Source organism: Pezoporus wallicus, unplaced genomic scaffold (assembly GCF_028554395.1).
Source record: "Pezoporus wallicus isolate ANWC-B61680 ecotype Strahan unplaced genomic scaffold, APGP_CSIRO_Pwel_v1 contig_2908, whole genome shotgun sequence".
NCBI classification, from domain to species: domain Eukaryota; kingdom Metazoa; phylum Chordata; class Aves; order Psittaciformes; family Psittacidae; genus Pezoporus; species Pezoporus wallicus.
Genome location: NW_026642179.1, coordinates 1,143,037 through 1,157,716, shown reverse-complemented (window position 1 = coordinate 1,157,716; position 14,680 = coordinate 1,143,037). Strand labels below are relative to the sequence as shown.

The 14,680-nt window shown below is 37.8% G+C and overlaps 1 protein-coding gene across 1 annotated transcript in view; it reads right to left on the bottom strand.

Annotated features, from left to right (window-relative positions):
- PLCZ1 (phospholipase C zeta 1) overlaps positions 1 to 14,680 on the bottom strand; it is a 52,834-nt gene that overhangs the window by 12,280 nt on the left and 25,874 nt on the right. Inside the window, exons 6-8 of the mRNA XM_057427933.1 lie at positions 14,406 to 14,636; positions 11,998 to 12,154; positions 10,276 to 10,392 (exon numbers count right to left, since the gene is read on the bottom strand). Of these exons, the coding sequence (XP_057283916.1) occupies positions 10,276 to 10,392; positions 11,998 to 12,154; positions 14,406 to 14,636 (505 nt within the window). The remainder of the gene's footprint in view (positions 1 to 10,275; positions 10,393 to 11,997; positions 12,155 to 14,405; positions 14,637 to 14,680) is intronic.

The following is a 14,680-nucleotide window of genomic DNA, read 5'->3' as shown; positions in this document are numbered from 1 at the left end:
ATCCACAGCCAGAATAAAGGTTGTGCTGAGTATGAGTTGACTCAAAATATGGATGAAAAGGAAGGATATTCCATCCTCAGACTACCAACTTGAAAACAACTAAAGACATCTGAAGGAAAGATAAACTGTAACATGATGACAAATTACCACCTGTTACATATACCAGGAAGCAAACATTCATTTACAGAAGCAGCACACACAGCAGGAAGACCTCTTATCAGTAGTAAATAAATTCTATCAAACTAAAATGTGATTATATTTTCATGATCTGAATGGTAAATATAACACTAACTTCTAAGCCCTGTACAAACATTAACTATCACAATATTCTCAAGTACAAATAATACTGAAAATATTATTCAATCTCGTATGCTATCTGATGGAGTTTGCATAAGAGAAATCCAGTGCATACTGTAGTACTCTGTAAACCCTTTCCACTAACAGCAGATATAAGGAAGATCACATGCTCTATCACCAAGCGGTCAGAACATGTAACCTGGAAAAACGGTGTAAGGTGGTGTTTTTTAACAGCTTTTTTATCTGAGTCTATCTGAGAAACTACAAAGACTTCCAGCATAATTAAGACTGCAAATTACAACAGGGAGGTTCTAAGCATTACTTGTTCTGGTCCTGTCTTGACAAGTTGTTCTAATCCCCACTGCCACCTCTGAGTGCTTGTTAATTCAGACTCATGGGCATACTGTCCAAAATCAGTTTTATAAGTGTTCTCAGGATCCCCTTTGCCTTGGACTTTATAATTTTTTAAAATCTTTGTGAAGCTTTAGCCCTCTTGCCAAACCAATGAATAGGTGATATCACACCCAAACTTTATGAAGAAACACATCTTCTAGGAAAAAAGTATAGAGTGATGATTGGTTCCCTTACAACACACATCAGACTTAACTGGTTAGCAAAATTTCTACATACAACTGTCTTTCACATCTTTTCCTTACCAAAAACTCAATGTATTTTTTGACTCTCCTTGCCTAAAGTGGGGCTTTAGGTATTCAGACTCCAAATTTTATTAAGCTTAAGTATAAACTCTGGTTTTGTGTATCACTGATGCATTTTGAAAAGGGTGCTCTTATTCTACAGAAGCTTAATTTATAAGTGACTTACATCATATGGTATTCTGTTGTAGTAAGAGGGACTACTCTTCTGAGAACTGAGTAACATGCATAACTCTGACACATCATGCTTGGCATGCGCAGTCAGTATGTTCTTATCATCTTTGGGCTAATTCAGTATTATTGCTCTAAAGACACTGTCACTGTCATTAGAAATGCTAAGAATTCAGTCATTCTAATATTTATAATTGCTGACATTGTTCCTACTTAATTACAAGTAGCTCTACTGGAAAAAAAAAGATGTCAGGTGACTAAAAATCATCCATTGTCCAAATATATTTGCAACTGATTTCAATTAGGTATCCTCTCTTGTGACACTGTCATGGGAAAAGTACTCAAAGCATTTCTGATAAGCTGTCAAATCTAAAATCTAAATTGAATTTTGTATTTAATTAATGTGTGAGTCTGAAAGTTACACTTCAGTAAGCCTGAGCATCTTTTGCTTGTCATTTCACTTATTTCACACCTGAAATACATACATTTCCATAATAATTTTAAAATTTATTTGCCTTGTGCTTCTTGGTAAAATAGCATATATTATCAGCTTCCCTTTCCTGTTTTAGTCTGGGTCTCTAACACAGTATTTAGAACAGGTCATCAAGGAGTTCAGAGACAATTGTGTCCCTGCAATTTTTTCTTTCTTTAAAATTGACTAGAATTCAGATCAATGATTTAGTGTTCTATTACTTATCTAGAGTTGTGGATTTAGTGCATACAGCTGGAAAAATTAATGATAAAATTTCCATGTTTCTTTGCTTTCAAGTGAAATTACGGTATCTATTACTCACACCAAAAAACAAACAAACAAACAAAAAAAACCAAACAAAAAAAGCAACCCAACAAAAAACCTGCTTAAAAAAAAGCAGTCTCCAGAGTAGCCCAACAGCTTTATCTTGCAAGAGAAACATGAAACCATTATTCAAACACCCCCAGCCCTTGGAGCCATTCCAAAAGAAAGTTGAGTATATTCAGATAGCTTCATGTATCAGGGTGGTATTCTCTCACCTAAGTTGTAGATCTCTACACAAGTTAGCTGCCCCACTACAACTAGTGAGATGTAGTTGATGAAGTTTAAGGACAATGTAACCAAAAATGGGTCCACACTTTTAAGGATGAGAGTAAACATATCCCTGGAGTCTGCAGTTCTAATAGCTACGCCATTGGAGTCTGCAGTTCTAATAGCTGCCCCATTGGGCTGAGGACTTATGGGAGCAAACAGTAAGAGGTAAAGCAAAACTTTTTTTGGGATTCATAAACCATTATGCCCATATGGCCCATTACAGTGTGGATTTTTATTCCAGCTACATGAATTCATTCATAATAAACACATTTTTTTTGTTTGGCATCTTAGTATTATCTTTCCACAACACACTGTTCAACAGTATTTAGTAAAATTTTTGCTGGTTGTGCAAGATCTAGTTTTCACTACCTAAAGATGAATTTTTGGACTGCCAAAACCGTATTAGGATGACAGTAATAACAGAGGGATTGACCCCTGCACCTTTTCTGCAGCTGACCTATTATGACTAGCCTTGTCTGTGAAACCTTAACAAGAGAGAGTGTTCAACCAAGAGATACTTTTCTAACCCTTCTCATTTCATTCTTCCAGGGCATTGCTTGGCTCAGGGAATCTTTCTTCTCTTTCTCATAGCACATTCTCTGTGACTCAGTTGTAGGATAAGGCCACAGCCACTGCAAGCCCAAACAAAGAATGAGTTCTAGACTGGAAGAATAGTTGTACAGAACATCCTGTGCGTGTTTTTGCCGTGAGGTGTATGATGTGTCAGACCTATACTCTGCCTTTGAGCAGGTGTTTTAGTTTGCAACAAAATCTGGAGCCCAGTTTGGAAAAATAGCTGAAGCTTTTTTTAATGGCTGGAGACTAGCTATGTTACTTCACAGATTTCACTAGAAATTCAGGCAAAAACAATTCAAAGCTCTAATGTAATGAATATTTTGTTTCAGATGCCACATTAGCTGTTGAAAAAAGCCATGTTATAGAAAATGCTTGCTTTACCCTTTTGCTGTGTTATAAAAAAATTTCCAGTAAAATAATAACCAAGAGTATGAAATTATAATGCAGAAAAACTAATTATGTCTGTAAGAACAATCAGTATTCCACAGTCCTTTAATAGAAGAGATTGTTTTTCCTTAAATTCAATTTCATTAATTCATAAATACCCTTACTAAATTTAACACTCCATCACATATTCTAAAATGCATAGTGTTCATTAAGATTATGAGAATATCTGAACTTCCTATGATCAAACATAATCTGTTTATTTAGGCACACAAAAACACTTGATCAGTCCTCTTGTTTCCAGTTTTGCCATTTGTTCAGGGAGAAAGGAAAAAACAGCTTCGCAGAAAATATACAGAAATAAAAAAGTCTGAAGTAAATTAGTAATCCTATGCCCTCTTTATGAAGGCATTATCCTTGTCTTTATGAGGCTTTCCAAAGTCTGCCTCTTCTTTAAGTTTTCTCTCACTTAAACTGACAAGCAAAATCAGACTTGATGGTCCTTTTTAAGTTGCACAGGTGATGCATACCAAGATCTAAATGTGTGGGTGCCTTTTCCCTTGGTAGCTTCAGAGGTTAAAATCAGAACTAGCTGAAGAACTCTTTATGACTCATCTCTTTGTGTATTACTTTTCATCGTACTATTGCGCACAAGATTTGGCCACAAACACATGTGATTGATAAAATTGCCAAGCTGCATTTCGATGGCACAGCAAAATGAAAACTACAATGAGAAAAAAAATCCATCATACAAGTATTGTAACTTTCACAGCATCATATAAATTTTTATGAGTGCTCCAGAAAACATGCTTCATATAGCCTATTGTAAAACAAAATCCTGTACCTTCCATAGCATGTTTTTTTTATATAAATTATGACATATTTTAGTCATTCCTGTAGATTGTTTTGATACATAGACAATGTTTTCTACTTCATGGAAAGAACATATTCAAAAGGATATATAAGTCTTTCTATTTGGTTGTGTTTTGTTTGTTTCCCACTGAGGTTTTCTGTTTGGGTGGTTGGGTTTGTTTTTTTTTTTTTTCTCAGTCAACATAATACGACTGATATCTGTTTATTTTAATAACCATCCTGAATTTTCTTTCCCTGCATAAATCTTCCCATTCCATTTTATTTGATAAATAAAAAGCAGAAATGGATAAACCAAACTAGTTCTTTCCAGTGCCACACTGCAGTTATATGCAGGAAGCATACTAATTTTCCCAGACTACAAAAAGTATTTTTCTCTATAATATCTCTTTGTTCACAAAACATATCCTGTTCTTATGAGTCTCAATATTCAGGGAATGGTCACTGAGTGCACAGTGATATACAAAGCGATTTTGTGGAAGCTGTACTTTTTACTGTGGCTTCTAACTTGCCTTCCTCTGGAAATTAGATTTACACAATTACATAACTCTCATCCTCAGCCCCAACAAATCTTCAGCTTGTTGAACCATTTCATCCTGCATTAACTGAGTGCCAGGTTGCTCTAAGTTAATACATTCCAATCAGTTTAGAGAAAATTGCTGGCAAGGTACAGAAGAGAGCACTGTTTTGGGTCTGTCACTAAGGGAAGTGAAAGAATAACTCAGCTATCATAATTTACATGATTCAGAGGCCTGGCAGGGTATATTATATGTAGATTTGAACAAAACCTAATATATTTTCTTTGTCCAGCCAGAACAATTATGGAAATTAGAGGAACTTAAAGGTGAGAAGGGTAAACTAGCAGGTGTAGGCAGGGTGAAAGGAGCTGAAGAAGGCAGATGCATGACATACATAGGAGAAATCTGAGTCCTGTGAACAGATTTAGGAAAGTGGTAGAAGGTATCTGGAGGGATTACTTCTGTGCACGGGGTGCAGAGTATAATGGCAGGGAGACAAGGGAGAGTACGTGGGCTACATGGACACAAGACAGACACAAAACTAAAAAATCTATCTGGAAGGACATCAGCAGAAGATTCACTGAGTGGAACTCTGGGAGCTGCATTGTGAAGTTATATTTCTGCCAAACAATTATCTGAAACAGATTAGGGAATCAAGAATAGAAGTGACATGCCTTGGAAACAATATATATGGAGAATTGCTTATAACATCATCTTATTCCCGTGAGAAAAATGTTTCTTTAAATGAAGATGCAAATGATGTGACCAAGAGGGCAGATGTAACCACTTCCTGCATATTTTTAATTCTTTCAGAAAGGGGCCCAAGGCTCCTATACAGCAAAAATCAAATGTTTTTTACACTAATGTTTATTTTGACTTTTCATTAAAATTTACTCTGAGTCAACAATCAATGTAGTTATTCTGAAAGCCTTCAGTCCTGTTTGAGATCTAACAAATCAGTACTCTGCAGAGATCAGTGTGGAGATTTACAGGCTAGAAAGAAAACTAGTTAACTGCAGTATGATAAGCCTGAGATAAAATTCAGTTTTAAACTAAGTACCTCTGGCTAGCCATTCCTCTAAGCATGAAACAAACTTGCCAGTTTTTAATAGCAATGTAGATAGTATACGGAGAGTGAACCACCCCAGCTAAATAATCCAGCAATAGCATGACATCAAGCTAAGTGACGATCAACCACAAGGACAGAATATAATCAAACCAATTGCAAATGGTATTGGAATGGCAAGATACTTCCAGCAATAGCCTAGCCCAAGTCCAAATCTCTACTATCAATAAATATTTATAGTGACAAAGACAAAATGTAGACTAACTAGTAATTGTTTTATTCCTGCTGTACTTGTAAAACTATACCTCAAAGCAACAGTCAGGATGAGAAGCAGAATTTATAACAATGTGAGAATTATGGGGGTTCTGAGTACATTTCAGTTCTTTCATGGAACAGCCAGCACTGAGTGGCCAAATTCACATTATCTCCCTAGTCATTGTTTCCTACATTATCTCAACAGTGACACTGATAGAGTGATAGAGTTTACAGGTCATGGAAGGAGGGGCTGGCCACTTGGGAGGAATATAAGGCTGCTGCTAGAGGATGTAGGAAGGCAGCTAGGAGGACTAAGGCCTCCTTAGAGTTAAACCCTGCTCCGGCAGGGGGATTGGACTAGGTGATCTTTCAAGGTCCCTTCCAATCTCTAGCATACTGTGATACTGTGATACTGTGAGAAGGGTCAAGGACAGCAAAAAGAGCTTTTTCAAATACATGGCAGATAAAACTAACACCAGAGGCAATGTAGGCCCACTGATGAACGGGATGGGTGCCCTGGTGACAGAAGATACAGAGATGGCGGAGTTACTGAATGCCTTCTTTGTCTCTGTCTACTCTGCTGCAGGCAGTCCTGAAGAGCCCTGTACCCCTGAGACCTTAGATGAAGTCAGATCAACGGAGCGGTTTGCCTTAGTCGATGAGGAATGGGTTAGAGAACAGTTGAGCAATCTGGACATCCATAAATCCATGGGTCCAGATGGGATGCACCCACGGGTGCTGAGGGAACTGGCGGAAGTCATTGCTAGACCACTCTCCATCATCTTTACCAAGTCTTGGGAAATGGGAGAGGTGTCTGAGGACTGGAGGAAAGCAAATGTCACTCCAGTCTTCAAAAAGGGCAAGAAGGAGGACCCGGGTAACTATAGACCGGTCAGCCTCACCTCCATCCCTGGGAAAGTGATGGAACACCTTATCCTTAGTGCCATCTTAAGGCATATCAAGGATAAGAGGGTTATGAGGGGCAGTCAACATGGCTTCACCAGGGGGAAATCATGCTTGACCAATCTCTTAGACTTTTAAGAGGAAATAACACGGTGGATGGATGATGGCAGAGCGGTGGATGTGGTCTACCTTGACCTCAGCAAAGCATTTGACACAGTCTCCCACAGCATCCTCACGGCTAAATTGAGGAAGTGTGGTCTGGATGATCAGGTAGTGAGGTGGACTGTGAACTGGCTGAAGGAGAGAAGCCAGAGAGTTGTAGTCTATGGGGCTGAGTCTAGTAGGAGGCCTGTAACTAGTGGAGTGCCTCAAGGGTCAGTACTGGGACCAGTATTGTTTAATATATTCATCAACGATTTAGATGAGGGAATTGAGTGTACTATCAGCAAGTTTGCTGATGACACTAAGCTGGGAGGAGTGGCTGACATGCCAGAAGGATGTGCTGCCATCCAGCGAGACCTGGACAGGCTGGAGAGTTGGGCAGGGAATAACTTGATGAAATATAACAAGGAAAAGTGTAGAGTCCTGCATCTGGGCAGGAACAACCCCAGGTTCCAGTATAGGTTGGGGAACGACCTGTTAGAAAGCAGTGTAGGGGAGAGGGACCTGGGGGTCCTAGTGGACCACAGGATGACCATGAGCCAACACTGTGCCCTTGTGGCTGAGAAGGCCAATGGCATCCTGGGGTGTATTAGAAGGGCGGTGGTTAGTAGGTCGAGAGAGGTCCTCCTTCCCCTCTACTCTGCCCTGGTGAGACCGCATCTGGAATATTGTGTGCAGTTCTGGGTCCCTCAGTTCAAGAGGGACAGGGACCTGCTGGAGAGAGTCCAGTGCAGGACAACTAAGATGATGAAGGGAGTGGAGCATCTCCCTTATGAGGAAAGACTGAGGGAGCTGGGTCTCTATAGTTTAGAGAAGAGGAGACTGAGGGGTGACCTTATTAGTGTCTATAAATATATAAAGGGGGAGTGTCACGAGGATGGAGCCAGGCTCTACTCAGTGGCAAACAATGATAGAACAAGGGGTAATGGGTACAAACTGGAATACAAGAGGTTCCACTTAAACTTGAGAAGAAACTTCTTCTCAGTGAGGGTGACGGAACACTGGAACAGGCTGCCCAGGGAGGTTGTGGAGTCTCCTTCCCTGGAGACATTCAAAACTCACCTGGACACATTCCTGTGTAACATTATCTAGGTGTTCCTGCTCTGGCAGGGGGATTGGACTAGATGATCTTTTGAGGTCCCTTCCAATCTCTAGCATACTGTGATACTGTGATACTGATAGCACAGCTTGGGGTGGGGACTGCAAATGATAGAAAGTTTAGGCCTGAGGACTTCCTCCACTGCTTGTGGTCATGGCCACAGACATGGGAACAGCAGTCTCCCACTGAAAGCTGAGTCATGATGCTCCTTCTAAATTCTGTAACTGTAGGAGAGTATCTAGAGAAACATTAGGGGGTTAAATAATAATATGCATGTGCAAGATTAATTGAAAAAAAAAAGCACTGTTAAAACCATTTCTGAGATGGTAACTTGAAACAGAAGATATTCTGGGAGCTGAGAAAAGAAACAAGTGAAAAAGAAAGCCTGGAGCAAGGGCACACCTAAGCTCCAAATCCCTACAGGCAAAGTGAAATCTGTGCCCATCTCTGTACGAGTGTGTACCATAATATAACAAGGTGAGACCATATTTTTCTCTGAAAACATTGAGCCTATGGCAAATTGCCCTGCTCACCTGACAGTCTCCCTCAGATGGCCTTGATATGGAATCAAAGACAGAATACACATGTGGATGCAAAAAATATTGGTCTTTATCTAAGGCTGAAGAAGGTGTAGCAGACTGCCGAAGATGCAAATATCCTGTAACTGAGAATCTTTTAAAACAAAGACATGAAGGCAAGGTTGCCTCTAATGCCATTAAAAAGGGGGAAAGTGTTTACAGGTGAGAGGTTTTCCAAAGCCTGCTGAGTACAGAAGTCATGCTTATTTTTAACAAATCTATCTTGAAATTAAGAGAAACAAAATTATTGTTATTTCATTGCTCAGGAAATTAATACACTTTGTACTGGAAGTTAAGATACTAAACTTACACTGCATCTATACAATCACTGAAGACTCCCAGCTGTTCCTGGGTATTCTGCTGACCAGGAGCATTTGAGTGCTTCTTTGCAGTGGTATGTCATAATCTAGGAATTGTTGCACCAATATTAATTGTTGTGCCCCCATCTCCTGCATCTTTGCCTCTCCAGTCACATGAAACAATTGAAAACCCACACATCCTTTAGATGAGGCTTCCATCGCTGTGTAAAAATTCCTAAACCACACATATATATCTTTCCATTGTCTATTCTAATTCAATGCTATAGATCAACATTTGGAAAAAGCATATGCAATTGCATTACAACAACATCCGCTTTTAGCTAAACAGGCAGATGCTTCCTTGTGCTTGCTAAACTATAAAGAATGCTAGACCTCAGCTGAAAAAGAATTTCTTTCAAAGAGAAATTAGACAAAAAGAAAAAAGAAAGAAAAAAGAAAAAAAAGCAGAAGAAGCTACCATTGTCATTTTCTCTTCTAAATGTGCTCTATTTACACCTTAGCCACAGCTGACAAATAAGCATAGAGGTTATGGGATTTGATAGATAGAGCATGCAAAAAAATTATAATCTATTTTCATTTTTGTGAAAGTCATATTGTAATTTCTTTATTCTTTTTTTGGCAGCACAATGCCTAATGCAAAGCACACTCACTTTTTACCTCAAAACCTAAAGTAACATACTTAACATAATTTCAGCCCAAACAGACAGGGAGTAAAATGCAAATTATCATTTAAACTCTCCTTACAGACACCCATATTTAAATATCATAGATCTATTAATAAAGAAGGTGATAATACATAAAGAATAAAACTTTGGTTTAGCCGTTGAAAGCTGTTTATATATGTGTTTTTGCTACACTTCCATGAAAAAAAATAGTGTGTTCTTTAGTCTTAGGGCTAGGAATAGTGCAAAATGAAGTTCAAAGCTTTAAAAAGTTGTATTCTTACTACTGGTTTTCTTATTATCAAAAAAAAAAAAAAAAGAAAAAAAGAAGTAGTTTAAAGGAATTAATGCATGAAAATAAACTGGGATATTTGGGGTAAGATATAGCTGTTTAACAGAAAGTGATATTTGGAATTACTTAGGGCCTAATTGTAACTAATTCCAAAAGTAAATAGATGAAAATAATATTCCCCTTAGTTATTACGTACCATAATTCCTGGATTCTAGGATAAAAAATTATTCTAGGATATGTTGACTGAAAAGAAAGTTTAGAAAACACAAAACGAAAGTGATACCACTGAGGGAAAATGTGTAACCCACATAACAGAAAAAAATACTAGAGGAAAAAAAAGAGGAAGGAAAACCATCATGGAAGGAAAACCAGCCTGGAATACAGTCTCTGCAAATGTACATACCCATTTGACACCCCACATTCCAGAACTCTTGAGGATTATAATTTGAAGAGGTTGCTCTTGTTCCTTTGGGATAGATCCTTGTAATGAATTTTGACGTATGTAAAACAAAATCTCTAGCTGAAAAACAGAATGATAAAACCTTGGTAAGGAAAACTTTATTAATAAAAAGATCCTATTTGAATAAATAATAATAAAAATGTAATAACCTGATCAGCAATGTTTTATTTTTATTTACACAATGAGTATATCATATCAATGTATTTCTATTTTAGGACATTTATATTAATGGTAATGTTTGTTAGTGTATGGGCCACTGAGATATGGCTAAAATCCTATTTTTAAACCAGAATATTTTGTGTATATTTGAATCTGATAGTATATCTGTGTGTAGTGCAGTCTTTTGTTAAAGTTTCAATAACCAAGAATCATTACTTTATGAAAATATTCTATGATCTTAAGGTCTTTTCCAATCCTAACTATTCTATGATTCTATGGTTCTATTTCTTCACCTCTTCAGTAAATGCATGATCTTTACTTTACATCCCACTATGTCCCCATGGAAAACTAAGGGACACAAAATAGGATAGTGGTAAAAAAGCCCATTCACTCTTTAGGAGTTCAATAGGAAAACAATCCTCCCAAGATGATCTTAACTTGTTTTGAGGTTTAAATAAAAAAACTGAATAATCTCAAGACCATTGAACAGTGCATCTCTAAAACACAATTTATTCCTTCAAAATCTTCAGATGATGTTAGCTATTCAAGTGAGTTTTTTTACTCCTAGCAGTTTTCCTTCACACAAAAGTATAAACTACACAGATGTGTAGCTCTAAGTACACTATCCCCATTTAATAATAAAAAAGGAAGCTTTACATTTCCAGGGTCATCACTCTGATCTCTTCCATCCTACTTTTATGTTCAGTAGATTGCTAGAGGGACCAGAGAGGACTCTATGATAACCTGAAAAAAAGCCTACTGGTTTTGACACTGTTTATCACCATTCATCTAGTCAACCATTGAATCATCTCCACAAAGTGGTGGATGGCAGCTGAGCTGACCTTAAATGAATGGGCCTATGGCAGACTTCATTCTCATGGTCAGTGATGTCTGCTCCTAACATTCCCTTACGATTGCTGGAAGACAGATGGAGTTAAATCAGCAAAGGCTGCACTGTATTGGCTGCACAAATGGAGAAGCTCCACACAGATTGAGTTTTGAATAATCCAACATGATTGGTATGAAAGACCTGGACTAGTCGAACAAGCTGCCTGCTACGGGGTTTATTCTTTCCATCAATGGAGAATATCTAATTTGTGCTTATCATCAAAGCCAGGATTACTGCATGCCCAGCTCCAGGGGGTACTACAGGCTGTACATGGGAGGTAGGTGTGTGTGAAATATATTCCACACACTTTCAAGTTCCTGGACTGTTCTTGTCTCAACCCGTAGGAGTTGCACTCTTTCGATCCTCCTCCCTGCTCCTCCGGGAGCGGGGAAGGGGAGAGCCCCGTGGGGGGAGGCCCTCGACTGCTGTCAGCCCAGCACCAGTCACTGGGAGTGAGTGAACAAGCTATCTGGCTAGGGTTTAAACCACAACACAGTGTTATAAAGACAACCAAATAAAATTGGGCAGCATGCATTTCATAAAATTTTAACCCAATGCCTAAGCAGTGAACCATAGGCACATTGTAACTTTTATCTGATTAAATCAAAAGAAATTACCTGAATGTTTTACAAATTTTCGTGCTTGAACTTCTCCAATTGAATTATTTTCATAGCACTTCTGATGACTCTGGGAGTGCTCAAAGCTCACAAACTTCTCAGATTTGGTATAAATCACAAGGTCCGACAATGCAAGGGCAATTTTTATCTTTTCCATCTGATAATCATAGTATAAAATAACGGAAGAATAAAAGAATCACAAAATACACATATTTCATTATTACTAATTACAATTAAGAAGAAGGTATAATTTTAGATACAAAAAGCATGGAAAAACGTGTCACAATTAATGAATATTTGAGCTTAAAATATGACTTTTGGTACTGAGAGTTGACCCCAGTCAGAGACAATTAAGGTTGTTGCCTCTATGTTTATCATTGCAATTGTAGGGTGAAAAGAGTGATGCTTCCAATGCTTTCTAGCACAGTATTCTGTTGGATAGCCTTGTAATTTTCCTGATTCTGAGATTGGTATGTAAATTAATATAACTTTTCATGGCTTTTAACATTACTCATTAAAAAAGTATGCCCAACTTAATACTCCTCAAGACATAAAAGTACTAGAAAAGGTATTCTGGTAGGAAATATTTAAAGAAAAAGAAATCATAAGCATCTATACAGCAATAACAAAAACTCAACCAAAAAATATGGAATAACAGGCAAATCAATCATAGGTATGTTCCTCCAAGCATTGCTCTGAAATTAAGAAAACTCTGTTTTTAATCAAGATGGAAAATTCTTTGGCCAAAGTTTTTGTTCAGTCTTGTCTCATTTCCAAATCAAGCAAAAGCAAAGGCTGCTGTACATTGCAGTACACTGAAACTTTAAACCTTACCTCTTAAACTGAGGTACTATGTGACATCTTCATTTTACTTAGCATGAACTTGTGAGCTAATTAGTGGTAGTAACCAGCAACAAGCTGATGGTGCTAATAATATTTACATCCCATTAGAGCTTTTGAAGGCAAATTCTCCTCTGACAAAAGAGTAGGGATTGCCTGCTTATGGGTCTTTAGATACATAAAGTTCAAGTGCATTAATTATTCTGAGGATGTGTCCCACCAGGTGCAGTCAAAGTCTGTTGTCACAGAACTGAATAATACAACTCTCTAGATGTAGAAAGCAGTGACATAGCCAAAGCCAACAGTATCACTTAGGGTATTTTGGGTATGGATTCAAATGCTCTCCTACCCTTCAAGAGAGCAATAGAGTGAGACCGCAGAATAAATACTCCCACTCCAATATCATGGGTCCCCAGAAACCATTTTCTCTTCTGCCTGTGAAACATGACCAGATGTCTGTTGTTACTGCTGTTGATCAAGATGTATTATGGTGCATGTTCTGATCTGTAAGATGATGTTACAAATACATGTGACCCCATTATCTGGAAATTTGGCCTTCCCTGTTCAAAGAGGGCTTCATCCTTCCTAAGAATTTGTCCTTCCTATCGCTCTGTATTAGATGGAAAGAGAAAAAAAACAGAGATCTTGACCTTTAAAACACTTAGAGAAAACAGGCACAGAGGAAGAGACACTGACTCTCAGCAAAAACAGAGCCGTTGGGAGCATTGCCAGTTTACTCTCATTCAGACAAAGAGAGCATGATCTGCAAAAATGACTGGGTACTAGAAGCTTCCTGCCTGCTTAGAAACCTTGAACACAGCAGTTTGAACCTTGATGGAGCAACAGATTAATATGGCAGAGAATTACTATTTACTTGAAAAAATTAGTAAGCTCAATTTGACCATCAAAAAGAAGATTGAATCCAGATTTTACACTCTCTTTCAGAAATAATATTTAATGTTAAGTCTTCACAAGAGAAACAGACAAATACCTTTTATATTTTAAGTGCTTAAAAATGTTTTATCACAACCAGAATTCTACACCTAATTTCATGCATAAATCTAGAACGGAAGAAAATATGGGAATGGAAACTCTTCAAAGCTTCCACAATAGATTGGTGGACTGCAGGAAGAAATACTTCATTTTATCCTTCATCATCAGGAACTGTTGTCAGTGCTCTCCATGCATAGCTCCAGGAGAGCCTTGAGACCAATAAAGCAGTTGGGCAACTTCATTTTAGTTCTATTATGTTATTGAGCATCTGGGGCAAGCACAAGATTTGAAAGTAAAAAACATAGGTGGAGTTTAGGATGGGACCCAAGGGAAGGTTTGTTTTTCGCTTTTTAGTTGGATACTAAAATATGCTCTAGTTTGGAGTGTCTTGTCAGAATCAGGAAAACTCTGAAACCTTGAATTAAAATGTATGATTTCAAAATATATTGCTCTAAGTAATTTTGAAGCCTACTTTTTAATTTTTTACTCTCTTTTAAGATAATATATTCCTTCTTTGTTAAAAACAGCTGGCACACATCTATGTGTTTTCTAAATTCAGTTGAGACAAAAATTACCTTTGCTTTCTTTCTGGATGAGGCTGAAGGTGTACCTTCACCTTTTCTTTTTGAGGAATCACGCTGTGGGCAAAGAGAGGCTGTATCAGCACTGTCGTCTGCATCATCGGATATATTTTCAGATGCAGAAGCTTCCGCTGTCTCACCATGACTGTCTAAATCTCTCCTGAGCATACTTTCCTCAATTGTTCCAACTTTTTTGTTTTTTATTAGAATTTTGAATTTTAATGCCTGTAGAGAAAAGATTAAACAGTAGTAACTAGAATTATATGCGG